Consider the following 18,494-nt stretch of genomic DNA (forward strand, 5'->3'; position numbering starts at 1 on the left):
CNNNTNTNNNNTCAAATTTNTCTTNTTCNNTTNTNNTCATTTTTCAAAATTATTTATATACGCGGTATGTAAAATACATTTTGCTCTTCTGTAGTATTTTTCCTTCAGGTTTTGAATATTTTTTATTATGTTTTTGGGTTTTACTTAAATTAAGAATAGCCGCAGAAATTCGCAGGATATTTCATAGTAATAATACTGGTGTTTATGGTTCCTGCGAAATATTGTTATTGATTTATTTTTTAGCAAAAATTCATTCATAAATCTCAAAGACAAATGGTAATGTAATAAATTAATAATAATAAAATTAAATATTTTACTCAAATGAGTACTGATTAGATTATTACTTAAAGAGGAAAAATCACCGTAAATATCGAAAATTTATTTGTGTTTCTTCTATTCTGGAATAAAACTAATTTTTTAAAAAAAATTATACACTCGTTAAAAAAATATTTAATTAATGTAAGTTTAATTAAAAATTTATTTGTATTAATTATTCGAGTGTCTCTGTTCAATGTAATAGCACTGTTATTGAGATATTGTTAAAAACTGATCTTAAAAAACTAAAACCTGATTATTAAATATAAATTATGTGATAATAATGACTCAATCTTATATGGTTCTGAATCTAGAAGATGCATACCTCATTTAAAAATTAATTTAAATAATCCTTATTTAACCCAAAATAACTACATGTATATTTATACTAGTTTGATTATAATTATAATAACAATCTGAAAATTTATTCTGAATATAATTTTAAATTGACTAAGCTAATATTTTCCGACAATACAAGACATTTAAACACCTAAAATATTAATTACAATTTTGGTTCTTTATAGTGTTTATAAAATTTGATTTGATTTTTATCTTTTAAATTTGATCTTTTTAAAATATTTTTTATTGTAAGATAAATTTAGAATAATCTTTTGTGGAGACATATAATATATTTATTCGAATTTTGAACAATAGCTACTGAGACTCCATTTACACAACAATTTTTAATAACTTTTATGATTTTTTGACATAATCATATAATAACCAAATATTCATATTCACAGCATAGCATAAAGATAAATAATAAGAAAATGGGACAAAAATAAAATTAAGGGTTGATTTTTCTTCTAAGTATATTATAAGAATTATGTTTCATTGTTACTAATTTGGGATAATTCACTTTATTTCTTTGCTTTTTATAATGGTATCACTAGTTTTTTAAGAGTTATATATTTTTAGCCTTTAAACTTTAATATATTTTTGAGTTTACATTTTAAAAATAAATAGTTCATTTTTAAATTTTATGATAAAAACATATCAAATTTTAAGATAATGATATTTTATTAAAGTTTAAAAATTAAAAATTTATTTACATTTTTTTTAAATAAAATGCTTAAGTGTTAGGATCTCTTTAAAAATATCATTTATTTTTAAGCTTTTCTTTATGTAAATATTGTGTCTCCTTGTAACATTAATTTTCTAATACAAAATCCTCATTTCTCCTAAATATTAGGAAATATAAACTTCTTCAAAGTCCACAAGGTAGTTATTTTATTAAAATGTAATTTAGCTAAAATGGCTATTTATCTACTATTAACCTTTTTTTTACTGAAATTTGCTTATTTTCTATTAAAAAAAAATCAAGACAAAGAATCACGAGATGATAAATTGTAAAAACAGGGATAAATTAGAACAACTCGAGTCAACTACGAGTAACTTTATATTCAGAACAACCATTTTAAAAGTCATTCAAAAATAGTTCCTAATTGAGTAATATTTCCTTACATAATAGTATATTATAATTATTCCTGAGAAATGCAATAATCATCATATTTTTTAACTTTGTTTTTAAATTCCAATAAATCACCCCATAGAACATTATTTGTTATTAATTATACAAAATATTTGACAATAATATTCAACAAGAGACTATAGTTTTGATACATAAACTTATTTCATACCATTTTTTTTATTTTTATTTTTTTCAAATAAAATATGTAAAGTTTTATTTTTTATAACCATTTTATATTTATATTTTTATGTATATAAAATGAATATAAAAATATATCATTCTATCGTTTTTCTATTATGCAAATAAAAAAGACTTAAATCCTTAATTGATCTCCATGTTAAGAGAGAATTTTCAGTTTAGTACCCGCTTTTAAAAGTGTATACATTAGGTTCCCATACTTTGTAATTTGTGTCAATTTAGTCCCTTTGAACCATCAATTTGGCTTGAAAATTGCAAGTGTTTGAACGTTTGGACACCTTCCAATTGTTGTTACAAACTTGTGTGAAGTGTCATTAATTCACTAAATTGACACAAATTGCAAAACATGGACACCCAATGTATACATTTTTAAAAGCAGGTACTAAACTGAAAATTCTCTCATAACATGGGACCAATTAAGGATTTAAGCCAATAAAAAATTAATAAAAATGTGTAAAAAAACATATATAAGAGTATTTATTTTCCAACATTTCTCTTGGTTTGCTTTTATAGTACACATCCCAAAAGATTGGAGTGCACAAGTAAAGAATCAACGTAATATTTGAAACTTACATTATTCTTTTCTTTCCTCATTTAGCAAGTCATGATTCTAAGTCTTTTGAAATGTGGTTATTTTATAAACAAAAATAATTTAATTGATCAAATGTAGTTTATTCAATCGCAAATGGTATGTAATAAGTTTGTTTATATTTATTATTATCGTAGTGAAACGTAATTTAAATTTTTTTACATTTTAATATACAGTTTTGGCAAAAGTATTATTTAAATAGAGAATTCAGAGTAAATTAAACTTCTATGAGAAAATATTTTGATTACTTGAAATTGGAAAATTTTAAATATCACTAAAATGGTATAAGAAATTAAAAAAAAAAAAACTTTTTTTTTCTCTATTTTTCTTCTCCTTCCCTCTATCGATACAGTCTAGACTGTATTGGTATTTGTAACTTAAACATCTATTTAAATAATATAATTCATAAACGGTAGAAATTAAAATTTCGAATTTAAAAAAATAAATTGATTTATTTAAATAACATTTAAAAATAAACCTAATTCAATTAAAAACAATTAAAATGTGAAAATCTATAAATTGGATGAAAGAAATTTTTAGGGTTAAATATGTTTTTAGTCCCTATACTTTGGCGTGATTTTGGTTTTAGTCTCTCTTTCAAACTATAGTACAATTTAGTCCTTCCACTTTAGAAAACTCTGGTTTTAATCTCTTTTACCAAATTTTTTAAACTTTATTTGCTGTTTCAAACACCTTACATTATAGCATTTGGATTGTTTACACTGTTTGACACATTTTTGCTTCAATGTTAACTGAGAAACGCGTTTGAAACAACAAATAAAGTTAAAAAAATTTGGTAAAAATGACTAAAAACAGAGTTTTCTAAAGTTTAAAGACTAAATTGTACTGTAGTTTGAAAAAGGGACTAAAACCAGAATCGCCTTAAAGTATAGGAACTAAAAACATATTTATCCCAATTTTTTATATGAGCTATTTTGAAGAAAAAAACATAAATGCATTTAAAATACACAAATTGAAAATAATATATACCAACAAGCCCCTTTAAACAAGTTATTGGATATCGAGTCTTATGATTAAAATATATAATTGACATAAAAGATCCACAAGAAATTATCAATCAGATTCTTCCAAAAAATTTAATATTCATCAACAAAATCAATTAATATTTTACAACAATAAGACTGCCAGAATTTGACTTTATATAAAATTGAGATCTTTTTTTCTTTCAGATTTTCTGCTTGAATGACCAATGCATCTTTGCAGACAAACACACAACATTCATGGTGGTGAGTAACAATGTCTAACACAATATTTGCTATCTTCATCACTCAAAAACACAGCAAGAGATGAAATTTTCAGGAAAAAATCAGATTAAGTTCTCCACTACATGATCATAGTACCATTACTCTTTTAGCAAAATGAATGTAAAAATATGACATGATACCATTTCTCTTTAGTAAAACAAAAGATGCTTTGAAAACCACTAAAATGATGTGGCGGCTCTCTATAAGCCAAAGCAACAAACGACAAGGACAACCATTGATGTTACCAGAGACACCAACAAAAGCCAAGCCACGTTCTTACCTCAAAAATCAAAATCATAATCAACAAAACATCAACATAAAAAAGGAAAAATAGGTACCACAATCAAAATACAAGTCAAAATGAAATTTTCTAATGTGACATCAACACAAAGAAACATTGCTGTGACTAGTCAGTCAAATGTGCTTCTCTGCCCAAACATTTTCAGGGCAACAATATATGATAATTGAAATCTAGCAAAGGTCCAAAGCCATGTTCTAGGACAACCAATACACATAGTAATATATGAGCCAAGGATGACTTCCCTATGGAACACAGGCAATTGTCTTCTCCAACAGAATGCTGGAAAATAACTTACTGGTGTGTCACATAAGGACTGATAGACGATGCTGGTTTGCACCACCACCACCACCACCACCATTGATATCAGGAGAGTAACCCTGCATGTTCCTTCCAATATGAGAAGGGTAAACACATAATCTAATGTCAGGTTGATGTTGCTGGAAGAGATCACCACTATTAGATGCACTAGAAATATCTGAACAGGTGGCTGTGGAGGCACCATCTCTGTAGTTCAACTTCTCCATTAGACGAGCCTTAGATTCTGACATGTTTCCCCTCAGATTCAAATTAGTACACCTTGAAACATCTATGTCATGGTTATGTGAAGTTGGTTTAGACTCTTCGTGCTTTTTTGTATTCAAGAAGCGACCACCAGAACCTCTAGCTCTCTTCAATGCATGTAGATGGCGAGACTCGTGAAGATATGGCTGAAAAACAAACATGGTAATGTTAAGGAGAGAAATTGAACTTAGAAGGAAAAGGAAACAAAATAGAAGTATGAGAAATGCTGTAAAATCACTCTTTTAAGTTTTAACAAACACTTGTGTTAAAGAGTGATTTTGCAGCATTTCTACAATGCAGAAGTGCACTTACTTTCCGTTCTTTGATGAGTTTGTTCTGTGCATCAAGTTTTGCCCGGTATTGTCTGCGCCTCAGAATAGCATGGTATTGTTTTGCATTCACAAATATAGGCTCCTCACTAAGATCAAGTGGCAGAGGAATTCTAGCAGTAGCCATTCCTATCAGTTGAGCAGGATGAATCTGGCCATATTTTGATAGCATGGTTCAGATTATAGAAATGCACATAATATGTCTTAGTGTTACTAACATGATGGAAGTTTGAAGGCATTATGTAACTTTGTTAGGTCGTTTAATTAAAATAGAGAATCAACACGTCATAAGAGAATCCAAATACTCAAAAGCTTGATTATCCATAGAAGGCTCAATTTCTTTTTCCAACAACTCAGCATAAAGGTTAGAAAGAGTAACCATGCTGTCTGGTAAAGAATGCATGTCAGATTGTTAAGTCTATAAAATAAAGAACACCATGAGTCAAAGATAAGAAACAAGCTCCCCACCATAATAAAAAAGTGTTTTAGTAAATAATAATACAAAGGATGAAAGAATAAGAACAAATGAGGTGCAAAGGAGAGCAAAGAAACATTTTTAAACAAAAAGATTCTTCATAAGCATACTTTATGAACTATGAGAATCTGTAAGGTTGGCAAGCTAACAGTGGCACAACAAATAGTAAAAACTAATTAGGCATAGATGATTGCTGAAAAGATTCTCAAGGACGTATAATAATAAGAAAAATAAAGGCACTATTGGTGATTCATTTAAATATGCATAATGAAGGCATTAACGGGAATACAGGAATCAAACACAATAGCATCTACTTATAGTAACATATATCCAAAAGTCTCTCAGAAAGCTTCCAATCAAATTAAAACTGCTAATAATAAGGGCAGCATGCTTTCCCGAAAGACCTTTAACCTATTTCTAAGTCAACAGCATAACAAAATAAGAAATCACAAAGTGGAGCAATTAGAAAGTGAAAAAATTCATTACACCAGATCTAAACAAAGTACTTTCCAGATACACCATAACCTGATGCCACTCATACTCATACAGTTATTTTATCAATTTGTTTGGATGATAAATCTCTAACTCACTGTGCTGAAGACATGCTGACAAGAATAAGAAAATAGTGAAAAAAAAATGAATAGATTCCAATATCTTACATTAGGTTGTGGGCCATATGGAGAAGCTAGTAGGCCACTAAAGCATGGCTCAGCAAGATGGAATGCAGTATGAGCCTGAAAAGCAAATTATAAGAAAAGAGATTTGCAAACAATATCAGTCCACTGAGATACAGTCATACATCAACTTACATGTGGCTGGTTTTGACACATTTGTGAAGGAGGGAAGGTAAAATCCTGACCCCGAACAGATGACCTGATTACACCTTCTATACTCTTTCTCCCAGTTGTGTTAAGTGTCGAACAAGCAGAAGAATTGCTACACTGGACTGAAAATTGACCTACAGCAAGTATTTACCAACATCCATTGAGCAAAAAGTGTTTTCTGATAACACAAAAAGTACTTCTAGAGCTTTAAACCAAACATGCACTAAACAATCTAAAGACTAAGATCAACTCTAATTTTTGGAAGCAAAAAGAAAATGCAATACATGTATGGCTATCATTGTTGAATAGCAACATCACAAGTACAAATTGGTATTACTTCATTTTTTTTTCTTTACTATAAAGGTTTCAGGTTCTCTTCATTACTTCACTGCAGGGTGAAATACGGGTATAGAACAATAAAAAAGAATCGATTAGAACAATCAGACATACAACAGAAAAAGACTAAGTTTTATTACAAGTACCTGATTGCGCTGAACCAACTTCCGGATAAGACTGACCAGTTGATTGAGATGAAGAAGAATCTCGATCTTGATATTGAAAATTCAATGGCTTAGTCTTATGGCATTGCTGCGGCAGAACACCCATTTTCAAGGTCAAACCTCTGGACATGGATGATTGTTGAACATCAGATTCAGAGGAAGCCCCCCATGACGAGCATCCAAGAGCATAAGGAGCTGTTAAATGGGTAGAACCAGAGGCTTTCTCATTTAAGTTCTTCATCGTTTTCCTCAATGGATCAAGCCTTGTTTAGAGTGTTTACCTTCAAACAGAGAATAAACTATGATCTAAAAACCAGGATTGGACTATGGCCTTTTCCCAATAAACATCAACTATCAATGAACATTTCCATTCATACATGCAGAAAAAAACATGGTAAAAAGGCTGAAGTAGCTACCATTTTAAAACAACTTATGGTTTGTGTATGAGAAAAAACTGCCATCTTTGCATGTCAGTTTGTGGCATGTGTGTATCCAGAAAATAAACTCACTTACTGGAAAAAAAGATGTAGGGAAGAGAAAAACATCATCTTTCAGTAAACAGACTTAGAAGCAAAGCAATCGGACAATATGAAATGCCATGCAGAAACTCCTAAAGATTTAACAATGTATGGTACGTCATCGAAAGCAAGAAGTTTCCTTTGTGGGTTTCACCCACTGATAAAGATATACCAATAATAAGAAAGTTAACAAATTTCTTTAAAAAGTATGAGTCTAGGAATCTTCCACATTTTCACAATCTTCACAAAGAAATCCAACAAAACAAAATAGACAGATAGAATGCATGTGAACGGTTAAATGAATATAGGAAAAGAAAAAAAATATAGGGACGTTCCGAGATAAGAAAGAAAAAAGAAAAGAGAGGAGTGGGAAGAAAAGGAACTGTTTCTTTTGAAGACTTTTAACAGCATAAAAAGCATACCAAAATTGAAAAGCTTCTTCATAAATGGTTAATTCCCAGAATATTCACAGAAACAAGAAACAAAGTCATTACCAAAAACAACAATAAGGTATCATCCATCAGCAAACACAAGCCTGTCTCTGCCTTACACATAACAAGAAATCCTCTATCTAAGACCAACCTCAGATTCACTACCATGTTTCAAAAATAAATAAATAAAGTAATGGAAAAAGAGAATGAAGACAGATGTACAGGAAGGAATAGTAAAAAGAGAGAAAGACACCTTGAAAAATCAGTAAAGTGAAGAGGAACAAGAAAATGGTACTAACCAAAAGCTGTGCATGTACATATGTATGTACTTAAAAGCTAAGAAGAAACTCTCAATCTGAAACAGAAGCTGAAACTGAAAGTGGTACCCCACTATTGTCTCACACTCCTCCACTTCATCACCCTTTGCTTGTGTTGCATCTGATCTCTTTAAAGTACAAAGCCACAGGCTTGAAAAACTATGAACTCTCTCTGTCTCTCTCTCTCTCTCTATATCTATATGTATCTATGTTTCTATCTCTGCATTAACACAGTCAATTAAGTTCAACTTCAAGACTCAAAGTGTACTCTCTCACCACTCACCTTCCACAGGCCACAGCACCAGCTTTCTCAATTCTCCATTATCAAAAAATATTATTTTATTATCATCATTAACGTTAAAGGGTGAAAAGAAAAAGGGTACCTTGAAATAAAATCCATTTATGAAGTAACCTTTTTTCTATGGTGACATTGACATATGACGATGTGAATATGATCACATCCTAATCTGAATAAAAGGGTTTTAGAAAGTAATAATTAAATATTGAAGGGCTGCAATTGATTATTGTCGTGTAGTGGTACGTTGAAATTTGCATAGGGATTTGGGGTTTGGTTTTAAATATTAGGGCTCCAAGTTTCAACTTCATATCAGACTGTGATGCCTCCTACTCATAGACTTCTGTGTTCTTCTTTAATGCAGCACTCCACCTCCTTCATTCTTCACGCGCTTCTCTTTTACTTTCTTTCTTTTACACTGTCTTTTCCTTCTTCTTTATCTTTCATGGATTTTCATCAATTGATACTGAATATTTATTACCTCTTTTACAGGGATCAATGGAAGAAGAAGAAGAGATATAACATTAACTACTCTTTTAGTATTTCTCATTTTCAAAACTTTTTATTGCTATTATTTTATTTAGAATTGGACTATTAAGCAACTGAAATCTTTAATTCACTTCTCTAAACTAGATATTCGTAATAATATGAAAAAAAAAAACATATTTTGAATGAATATGATAATACAGTCTTAAAATCTAAACTTTAAACTTTAAATCAAATTTATAAAAATTAATTTTAAAATGACATCACTGTAAATTCACTTTATTTTTAAGTTAATTGTTTAACATATTTATATATTTATGCTTGATCTTATGTTATCAAGAAATAAAAATAACAACATAAAAAATTAAGAATATTTTTTATCAGTAAAATTTGTTATTTTTTTAAAAGAGTCACGCCAGATGAAAATAAAAACAATGAGTAGAGTAAAACATTTTCTATATATCAAGTGTTAAAATCAATATTTATAGAATTGGAGACTATAGTAAATTGTGTTTATAGTTTCAAAAACTAAAATAAAAATGAATTAAATCTGTTTGACATGAAGTCTATTTTTCTTATTATTGTTACCTGGTTGTGCATTCTTGTTCTTATATTTAAGATTAAAAAGTACATAAATTGAATTAAATAATAATAATTATTTTTTTAATAAAATTTGTTTGTTCAAAAACGATAGATACATCCATATATCTCTTCTTGGACTTTCTTCTTTTTCTTTATTGCTAGAATTTAATTTTGAGATGATTATCAAAGTTATTGAGAAGACTGTGAAAACGTTCCAACGGATTAAAAAAATTTAATTTGATAAATTAGAAATTATTACTAATTTAAAAGTTTATAAATAAAAAGTACACATTGATTCTTGTTTTATTTTAAAACTGCATCTCTTTCAAACACAGTTTGAACACTCTTTTTAAGTTAAAAAAATAATTATTTTTATGATATTATGTTATATATTTAAAGAGTTTGAAGATTAAATATACTTTTGACTTTGGTAAGTAAATATATTTTAGTATAATTTTAACTTTTTTAATGACTTGTATAAGGAAATATATTGATACAGTGTTTAATTTATGTATATTTATATGAATTTGATAGAACTTTTGTTGTAAGCATTAAGAAGAGTTTAAACATATTTTTATCTAGAAAAATAATATTTGGCCTGAAGATTTTTGGTGGTCTCCTCTCTCGCTTGAACCGTCCGGTTTCTAGTTTGAATCTGATTTTGGAAACCTTAGAAGAGATAGTTCCTACCAACCTACTCTCAAGACTTAGCTGGAATTAGAGGTAAGGGAAGCTTATAAAGTTTAATTTTAATTTCTCTGTATGGTTTGAATGTATGCATGATTTAATGTATGTTTGATTTATTATGATTGAAATATGGTATGTTGTTGTATGAGTTGGGTGATAAGTATAAAACTATGAGTTTTGCACTGATATGAGTATGTATGAAACTTAGAGAAAATATGAATCTGAGATCGAAGGTCATTAGGACCGTTCGGTCCTCATTTTTCCGTTCGGTCTGTTCGGACTGATCGGCCTAGTGTGTTTACTAAACTTAGTTGATTTCCTTCAATTATTTTATTGACATATATTTAAGAATGCTGGTCATAAACCAAGCGTTTGGCTTTCCAAGTGTTCGGCTTTAGGCTGACACTTAAATTATAAAACTTGCAAATCTAATATTCTTCCTTTGACACCGTCCGGTCACTTAATGACTGAACGGTCTAGTGAACTTTTAATTATTGATGCATTCAGTTTGCTTGACTAAAGTCTTTTACTCCCCTAAAGAGTTCCTTCATTCTCAATTCGTCCGGTCTGATGAGTGTTTGGTCATAGACCAACCTTCGACCATTTTAATGCCTATTTAATGACATTCTTGCCAAACCGTTCGGATGACTATCATTTATAGTAAATCCTTAAGTTATGGTCCCATCCTTTGTCAAACCATCCTATCAACCAATTGACATTCTTCTGTTATTCAGTCTTATCTTTGATATGACCGTCCGACCACATACTTGAATTCTTGAAACTCAGCTTCCCCTTTCGATTAAACCGTTCGGTCACTATTAGTTATGATTCGGTATTGGGTATTTGGTACTTCTCTCAACACCCTAACAGCTTGGAAGTAATAATGAACATTGGTTGAATTTGACTAAGTAAGAGAATTCCACTGGCGGAATAACTCATGAATTTGTGATGATTGGTAAAGTATGAACGTGGGAATGACTCAGGTGTCGTCCTGATCCTGATATTCCGTGAGGACGCTTTCTCAGGTAGAGAAAGGTCACTCATGTGTGAGAATGGCAAGAGGTCCGCGGTTATATGAATAGATAACCGTTTGAGGACTAACCCCGGGTGGCAGCTGATAAGGAAATACAGTTACTACACCACACCGGGTGCTAGGGACGACCGAGCTACATATTCATACCGTCCGGACAGTGTCTTAGTGGTCGGTTATGATTTAAGGAATATAGTATGCTTGTATTGAAATTGTATACTTGCATGATTGACTGGTTTGAGTCTGTATGTTTACTTGTATGACGAAATGATAAATTAAATTTACATAAGCTTACCCTTATCTGTTCTGTCTTTATCTATGTTGTCGTCCGGTTATTCTCTTTGCTACAATGATCATCCTTTTGGGTGTGAGTAGAGGGTACCTTGGAGGATACCTTAGAAGCCACTCTGGAAGATGCCGTGGAAGCCGTGCCCGAGAGTTATGCAGGATCGTCCGGTCCTTAGTGTAGTTGTTTCTCTTTGTCTTATATTTTGTAGATGTTCTGTATAGGAACCCCTTTATGTTGGCTGTTAGGTCAACGAACCGTATTCTAGACCGTTCGGTCCATTTTGTAAACATTGTACTCTATATATTCCAATTGTACAGTTTTAAAACTTCAAATATATTTTATACTCTAAGCTTATTCTTCACTGTTCTCACTTATTATTCATGTTAACTCCAAGCAATGAAGTGTAACTTATGTTATATATATTTATTGAGATGTTACATGGACATATATAAATTATTTATTTTTTAAAAAAATTTAAAATATAAATAAATTATTTTTTTAATGATATTTTATCATTATATAATGTGTCACGTGAATGTATTATCCTATTATTATTTTTCTATTTAAGATGGATAAGAATATACTTTGTTTATCCAAGATAGGATAAATATATTTTTAATATAATAAAAAGTATATGTTGTGAAATGATTAAGAACTCAAAACAATATGATAGTGTATTTTTTAAAAAAATGCATATAGATTGAGGATTTTATGATTTTATGTATTGTTTGAAGATGTTTGTTCATTCTTATATTGAGTATTTGTTGAAGATAGAATTTGAATTTAAATTATTGTTGCACTTATTTAGGAATAAATTTTAAATATTTAAAGTTGTTTTTTGTTTTTAAGTTGTTTCCTATTTTTGAGTATAAGCGGTTAATATTGCTTATATAAATGTACCTCATTTGACAAAGAAAATATGAATGAATGAATGAGTGAGTGAATTATCTCCCATAATTGTTTCAACAGTATTGTTCCAGTAATGTATAATGTGTAATAATAACATAAATTGATTATTAGTACTGAAGCAATAACGTACATGTTTCATCAATAATGTGTAGTTTAAGCAACAATTTATAGTTTGAACAATAGAGAATAAAGAAACTCTTTTTTTTTTCTACTAGAAGAATATCACTCGAGTGTTGTATTGGCCAATCAAACAACTTCGATGATAATGTGCATTTCAAAAATTACATGAGTCATGGACACTTCAAGTGACAAGTTGGTCACTTAAACATTGTAGAATGGTGTGGTAGAGGCTATAAAACTTGATGAAAGATATCCAATAAGTATATGTTGCTTAGGCGTTATGTAGATGATAAGTAAAGAATGCTTAAGTGTGGAAAAAATAAAATGAGCTTTTGAGAAATATCGCTCAAACAACATAGTATCATTAAAGTCATATTAATTTTCCTCATTAATGAAATACTAAGTTTCTCAAACAATACCTCACTTAAGAAATGATGGTTATATTTTGTGCATTTTATATATAAATTTAATTATAAGTGTGAAAAATACTTATTATTCATGCTTATTTTTATCCTTAAATCTGTATTTATTCACGATTTATGTGTTCTCTTCATAGGAAGATGAAAATTTTATTCTCTTATTATTGTTTTAGGTTAGTTAGTCATTTTTAGATTATTGTGTAGGAAAAGTGATGATGCTAATTCTTACTATTATCTAAGCATCATTTTTGTAGAAAAATCAACTTTTTTCTAGCTTGTAACTTGTTTAATCCTCTCTTTTATCTTAGTTTTATTAATTGTGTTTTGGGCTACTTTGATGTAATTTTATCTATAATCCCTTTATTTTGTAGCTCATAATGTGCTTGGAAGAATCTTCAACAATGTAAAGAACTGAACCAGTCACAAAAGCAAGCAAATTTGCACAAAAACGAGAAAAAGAAGCAGTGCAGCAGAATCGCGCTCAGGCACCCTTTTTCCATGACCACGATTGACGTGCGCCCGTGCACCCACTCTTTAGGGGCACTTGAGGGCCATTTTTCTGACATGACATATTTGCTCTATTTAACTCGGAAACGCGAAGAGCTTTGGGTCTTTGGTTATTTGGAGGTGCGATTTCACGGTTGGAGCTCATGGAGGGTACGAGAAGCTTATGGGAACATCTCCTCTTCTTCCTTTGGGTCTCCTTCTTCTTCACATCCTCCATGTTTGTAAACTCTATGGTTCTCCATGGAAGTGGAGAACCAGATTCATCTTGCTAGGGTTAGATGTAACCTATGAATTCTTATGTAATGGATGATTGATTCGAATACATGTATGTCTTTTCTATCAATTTCTAGTATTCTTGTTTCTAATCTTAAAGTTTGCATGTAATGGGAACATTCATGACTTGATTTTGGGGTTTCAAGGGTTATGGGAACATAAGATGAAACCCATAACTGAAACAAGAGTCCTTGTGGTTCATTGATTCTAGGGATGGAAGATGACTCACATGTTGTCTTAGATCCTAGTTCTTAATGTGGGTTTTGCTTGTTAATTAATCAAGGGATTGATAGTTAATAGGTAAAAGCTAGGCTTTTTCACCTAAGGGATTAGAGCTAGAGTAATTTTGTGGATTGACTATAGTAAATTGATGGAGAGGAGATGGAATTGGGTATACACAAGAGTGAATTGGTGAAAATTAACCTTAACATTGTCATTTCATACCATTTCTAGTCTTTTCCATTTCTAAGTGCCTTCAATACCAAAGTCCAACCTTGTAATTATTTGTAATCTCTTTGCACTTGTTTGTCGTTTGATATGTTGTTCTTGAGTCTAAATGAGTTGTTAATCGTGCAATTAACTAGTGTTACATGAGTCTCTTGGGAAAACGATATTTGGTCTTATCATTTTATATTACTTGAACGATTTCGTATGCTTGCCAATGAGTTAACAAAAATGAATAATTGATAAGAATGAGAATTTGCTGTCAGGATCTTCTCACTCAAGCACAACTTATTTACTTATCTAAAAAGAATGATACTCGCTCAACGAGTATATTGTCTCGCTCAGCAAGAATGATAAGTCAATAGTGAAACATTTGATTTTTTTTTTCAGCGAATGAATGTTTGTTTTGCCCAGCAAAATGCCAATTTATGTAGGTGGTTATTTAGTTGAGAAAGAAAGAAAGAAAATAAGGTAGTTCTGGTTGTGAAAACACTAAGAAACTCAATGAATTGGTCAGAGACTCATCTAAGGCATCAAGACATCGTTCTTCCATCAATTTGCATCAAACTCGTATGCTCTAGATAACTATAGGAGTAATTAAACTCAATTTTCATTAGGATTGGATGCAATGTACTCAAATTGTTGTAAACGTTCTTGTGTTATTGAATCTTTATTTGTTCATATGCTTTATCTTAAATTCAGTGTTTAAGTTTGGAATTTTCATGCATATGAATGATTCTAGTCATTGGAAAGTGATTTGGAACATAGACATAGATAAAACAACCAAGTGAATCGGTTATAAGAATAGTTCTAATTTTTCTTAGTCATTCTAATATCTGAACTTAATGCAAATTTAATATTAAATGAATTAAGGAATTAATAGTTTAGCCTCTTGATTTAGATCTTGTTCTTAAGGAATTAGAGCTTGTGAGTTTTTTTTTTTTTTATATGAATGTTTAAATGAAATAGGGATAAATTGTATAAAATATTTACATTATTTGATTATTGAAATCTAACCCTAATGAAATTTTTACCAAAACACTTTACAATTGTTGAATTTCTTGCAATCTATTTTAATTCATAATGTTTTCAACAATGACTTATATCAAAATTATAATTTATAAATTAACATAATTAGATAAACAAACCTAAATTCTTTTAAAAAATAATAATTAAATTTTTTATTTACTATTCGTAACGAATCAATATACTTATCACAAAATAGTTAACATTTAATTATATATTATTCATGATATGATAAGATGTGATTAATTATATATATATATATATATATATATATATATATATATAATGTAAAATGTATAATATGTATATTATAAGAATTTTCACTATGATACTTGTTTTGTATGGGTGACATTTATGAGTGGATCATCTTGTTGGATTCACCTTCACAGATAATGTGATATTCTTATGATATATATGTGACCTTTTATGATAATCCTTGATTTTTTATTTAACACATTTATAATTGATGTAAATGAAATATTGTGACTTCACTGAATGTTATCACTTATATATTAAAAAGTGTTAAAAATTTGAAATATTTTTATGGAGTAAATGTACCCAATAATGTATGTTCTAATTGTATCACGTGACACTTATATTATACATTAAAGATGACTAAGAACTATGACATTTTATGACAATACTTTTTATATATATTTTTCATTGTGATGATAAATACATTTATTTTGATAACCATGTACCCCTATAATCTTTATGTATGCTGATGATTAATCAATCATAACATAAAATTTGATAAGTATAATAGTTATATTAGGTATATCGACTCGTTATATTTATTAATCGAAAGATTGGAAAATCTATATAAAAAATTCCGAAACAATAAAGAGGAATTCAACGCATCACTTTGTTCTTATTTTTTTTATTATCCATTTATTACGTGTATGTATAATATATTAATAAACGTTGGTAATGCATTACGTGTGTGTGTCTATATATATATATATATATATATATATATATATATATATATATATATATATATATATNTATATATATATATATATATATATATATATATATATATATATATATATATATATATATATGCAAGTTCTATTTTTTTAATTTTTAAAATACATTTAATTGGTTTGGTACTAATTTTAAATGTACGTTATTTTTTTTTTCAATTACTTGGTAGGGAAGATGTATATTATTATATTATTTTCAATCACTAATAGAAGAGAAAAACTATTTAGATTTTTGGTGATATCATATATAGTTTATTTTTAATTTTTGTATAAGTTATTAAATAAATATTCGGACAAATATTAGTAAAAGTGAATATGAAAATAGAAAACAAATTTAATATTATTGAGTATCATTATAAAAAAAATGTATAATATTTTACTTCAAAGATTAAATCATGTAGAGTCAAACTTGCTCAGGCTGCACTGCATTGTGATCATAGTCACTAATTTAAGTTTAAAAATATATTTTTCGTTGTATAAACACAAGCTTCTCTCCATATCTAATTTAAAAAGTGAGATGCTACATATTTTATCAATTTGAATATCTAAGTTCCAATCAAAACATAATATATGCTATATAGTACCAAACACAACATGTAATGAACATAAAATTAGATTATCAGCAAGGACGTAACTTTGTCATGTCTTACAAAATAAAATTAAAAAAGACTATCCATAAGGGTTGGCAGCTAATCATGATGTCCTATATTGATATTTAATACTAGTTTTGATGGTTACCAAAAAAGTATGATATATTAGCAAAACTGTAACGATATTTTAAATTTATTTTTCGAAGGTGCTTGTCCTTTTCATTTCCTTATTATACAATGTTGGTTATCTTTACTATTTATATTTAATGGAAGACAATAGCAACTTATGTTTCATGAGATAAATTAAAAAATATACAGTGTACAACATATGTTGCGTTACAATACAATATATTATATTACAGAAAGATGATATAATGGAAGGGTGATCTGCACTAAATTAAGTTCATCATACTATCATACTCGAGGAGAGGTTTATTCTTAGAGGAAATTCTAAAGAAAAAAAAAAAAAAGTCAATTCCAACTTCACACTCAAATGATTAAAGCTATCTTTGAGACAACTTTGTAAATCTCTTATTAATTTTGAATAAAATATGAAAAATATATATAAAATATGAGAAATATATACAAGAGGAAGAATCTTATAATTCTACTATTTTATCTTTATAAATATTCTATAATAATGTAACATTATTACTGTAATTATTTTATAATAAATAATAATGTAACATTATTATAAATATTATTACTGTAATTATCTATAATAATGTAACATTATTATAGCAAATCACCTGTAATAATAACAATATATTCTCTCAATAATATCGAGATATGATTTATTTTCTAACACTCCCTTTCAAGTTGAAGGATACAGATTGTATGGACAAAACTTGGAATACATAAACTCAATTTGAAATATGTAATCTGTCTTCAAAGATGTTATCGGTGCGTCGTCATTTCCGTTGTTCGCTACTATTGATGAACAACAAATTACAAGAACAAATGAAGGACCTGCAGCAACAAACTGCAGGGGCAAACAACAACAACTATCCTACAACGGCTGGAATTAAAAGGCTAATAGCCACATAGCCACAAACCTGTAGGAACTTAATCACCCTAAACAACGACAAAACTTCAAGGGACTTAACTGTCCTAAACAACAACAAGCCTTCAGGAAACATCTGTCCTCCAGAGACAAACAACAACAGAGCTGCAGGGACTACACTACCCTGCAGCAGCTGGAATTAAAAGGCTAACAGCCACAAACCTGTAGGGACTTAATCACCCTAAACAGTAACAAACCTTCAAGGGACTTAACTGCCCTGAACATATGGGAGGCCTTCAGGAAACAACTGTCCTGCAGAGGCAAACAACAACAAACCTTCAAGGACTTCACTGCCCTGAATAGCAACAAAACTTCAAGGGACTTAACTGCCCTGAACATAAAGGAGGCCTTCAGAATAGGGAAGAAGATAGCGGAAGCAATAGAGATAGAACTAGGTGTTGGTGCATCGGTGACACAAGTGGCGGAGACGATGGCCGCGAAAGTGGTCGGCGACGATGGCTGACGACAGTGGCCGGAGACGGTGGCCGGATGGCAACACCGGACAGATGCGAGACAAAACCCAGAGATTGCCCATTGAAGTATAAAAGCACAAGTTGAAAAAGAGACTTTTAGGGCAGCGACAACTATGTAAAGAAAGAAAATATAGGAAAAAACTGTCTTATTAATTTTGAATAAAATATGAGAAATTTATACAAGAGAGAATCTATAATTCTACTATTTTATCCTTATA

At 29.5% G+C, this 18,494-nt stretch overlaps 1 protein-coding gene across 2 annotated transcripts; it reads right to left on the reverse strand.

Moving 5' to 3' along the window:
• Window positions 1-4,148: 4,148 nt before the first annotated feature.
• Window positions 4,149-8,829, reverse strand: LOC106773801 (nuclear transcription factor Y subunit A-3). Of its 2 annotated transcripts, none has more exons than XM_014660554.2 (6): window positions 8,077-8,829; window positions 6,811-7,109; window positions 6,314-6,462; window positions 6,164-6,238; window positions 5,013-5,180; window positions 4,149-4,846 (listed from the first exon to the last, which is right to left on the reverse strand). In XM_014660554.2, exons 2-6 carry the CDS (start codon window positions 7,067-7,069, stop codon window positions 4,442-4,444), a joined length of 1,056 nt encoding a protein of 351 aa, XP_014516040.1. In that variant the 5' UTR covers window positions 7,070-7,109; window positions 8,077-8,829; the 3' UTR covers window positions 4,149-4,441. The 2 variants fall into 2 exon arrangements, with proteins under 2 accessions (XP_014516040.1, XP_014516041.1); XM_014660555.2 differs by lacking the exon at window positions 8,077-8,829 and adding an exon at window positions 7,342-7,587.
• Between the last annotated feature and the right edge of the window lie 9,665 nt (window positions 8,830-18,494).

Source organism: Vigna radiata, chromosome 9 (genome assembly GCF_000741045.1).
Source record: "Vigna radiata var. radiata cultivar VC1973A chromosome 9, Vradiata_ver6, whole genome shotgun sequence".
NCBI lineage: Eukaryota > Viridiplantae > Streptophyta > Magnoliopsida > Fabales > Fabaceae > Vigna > Vigna radiata.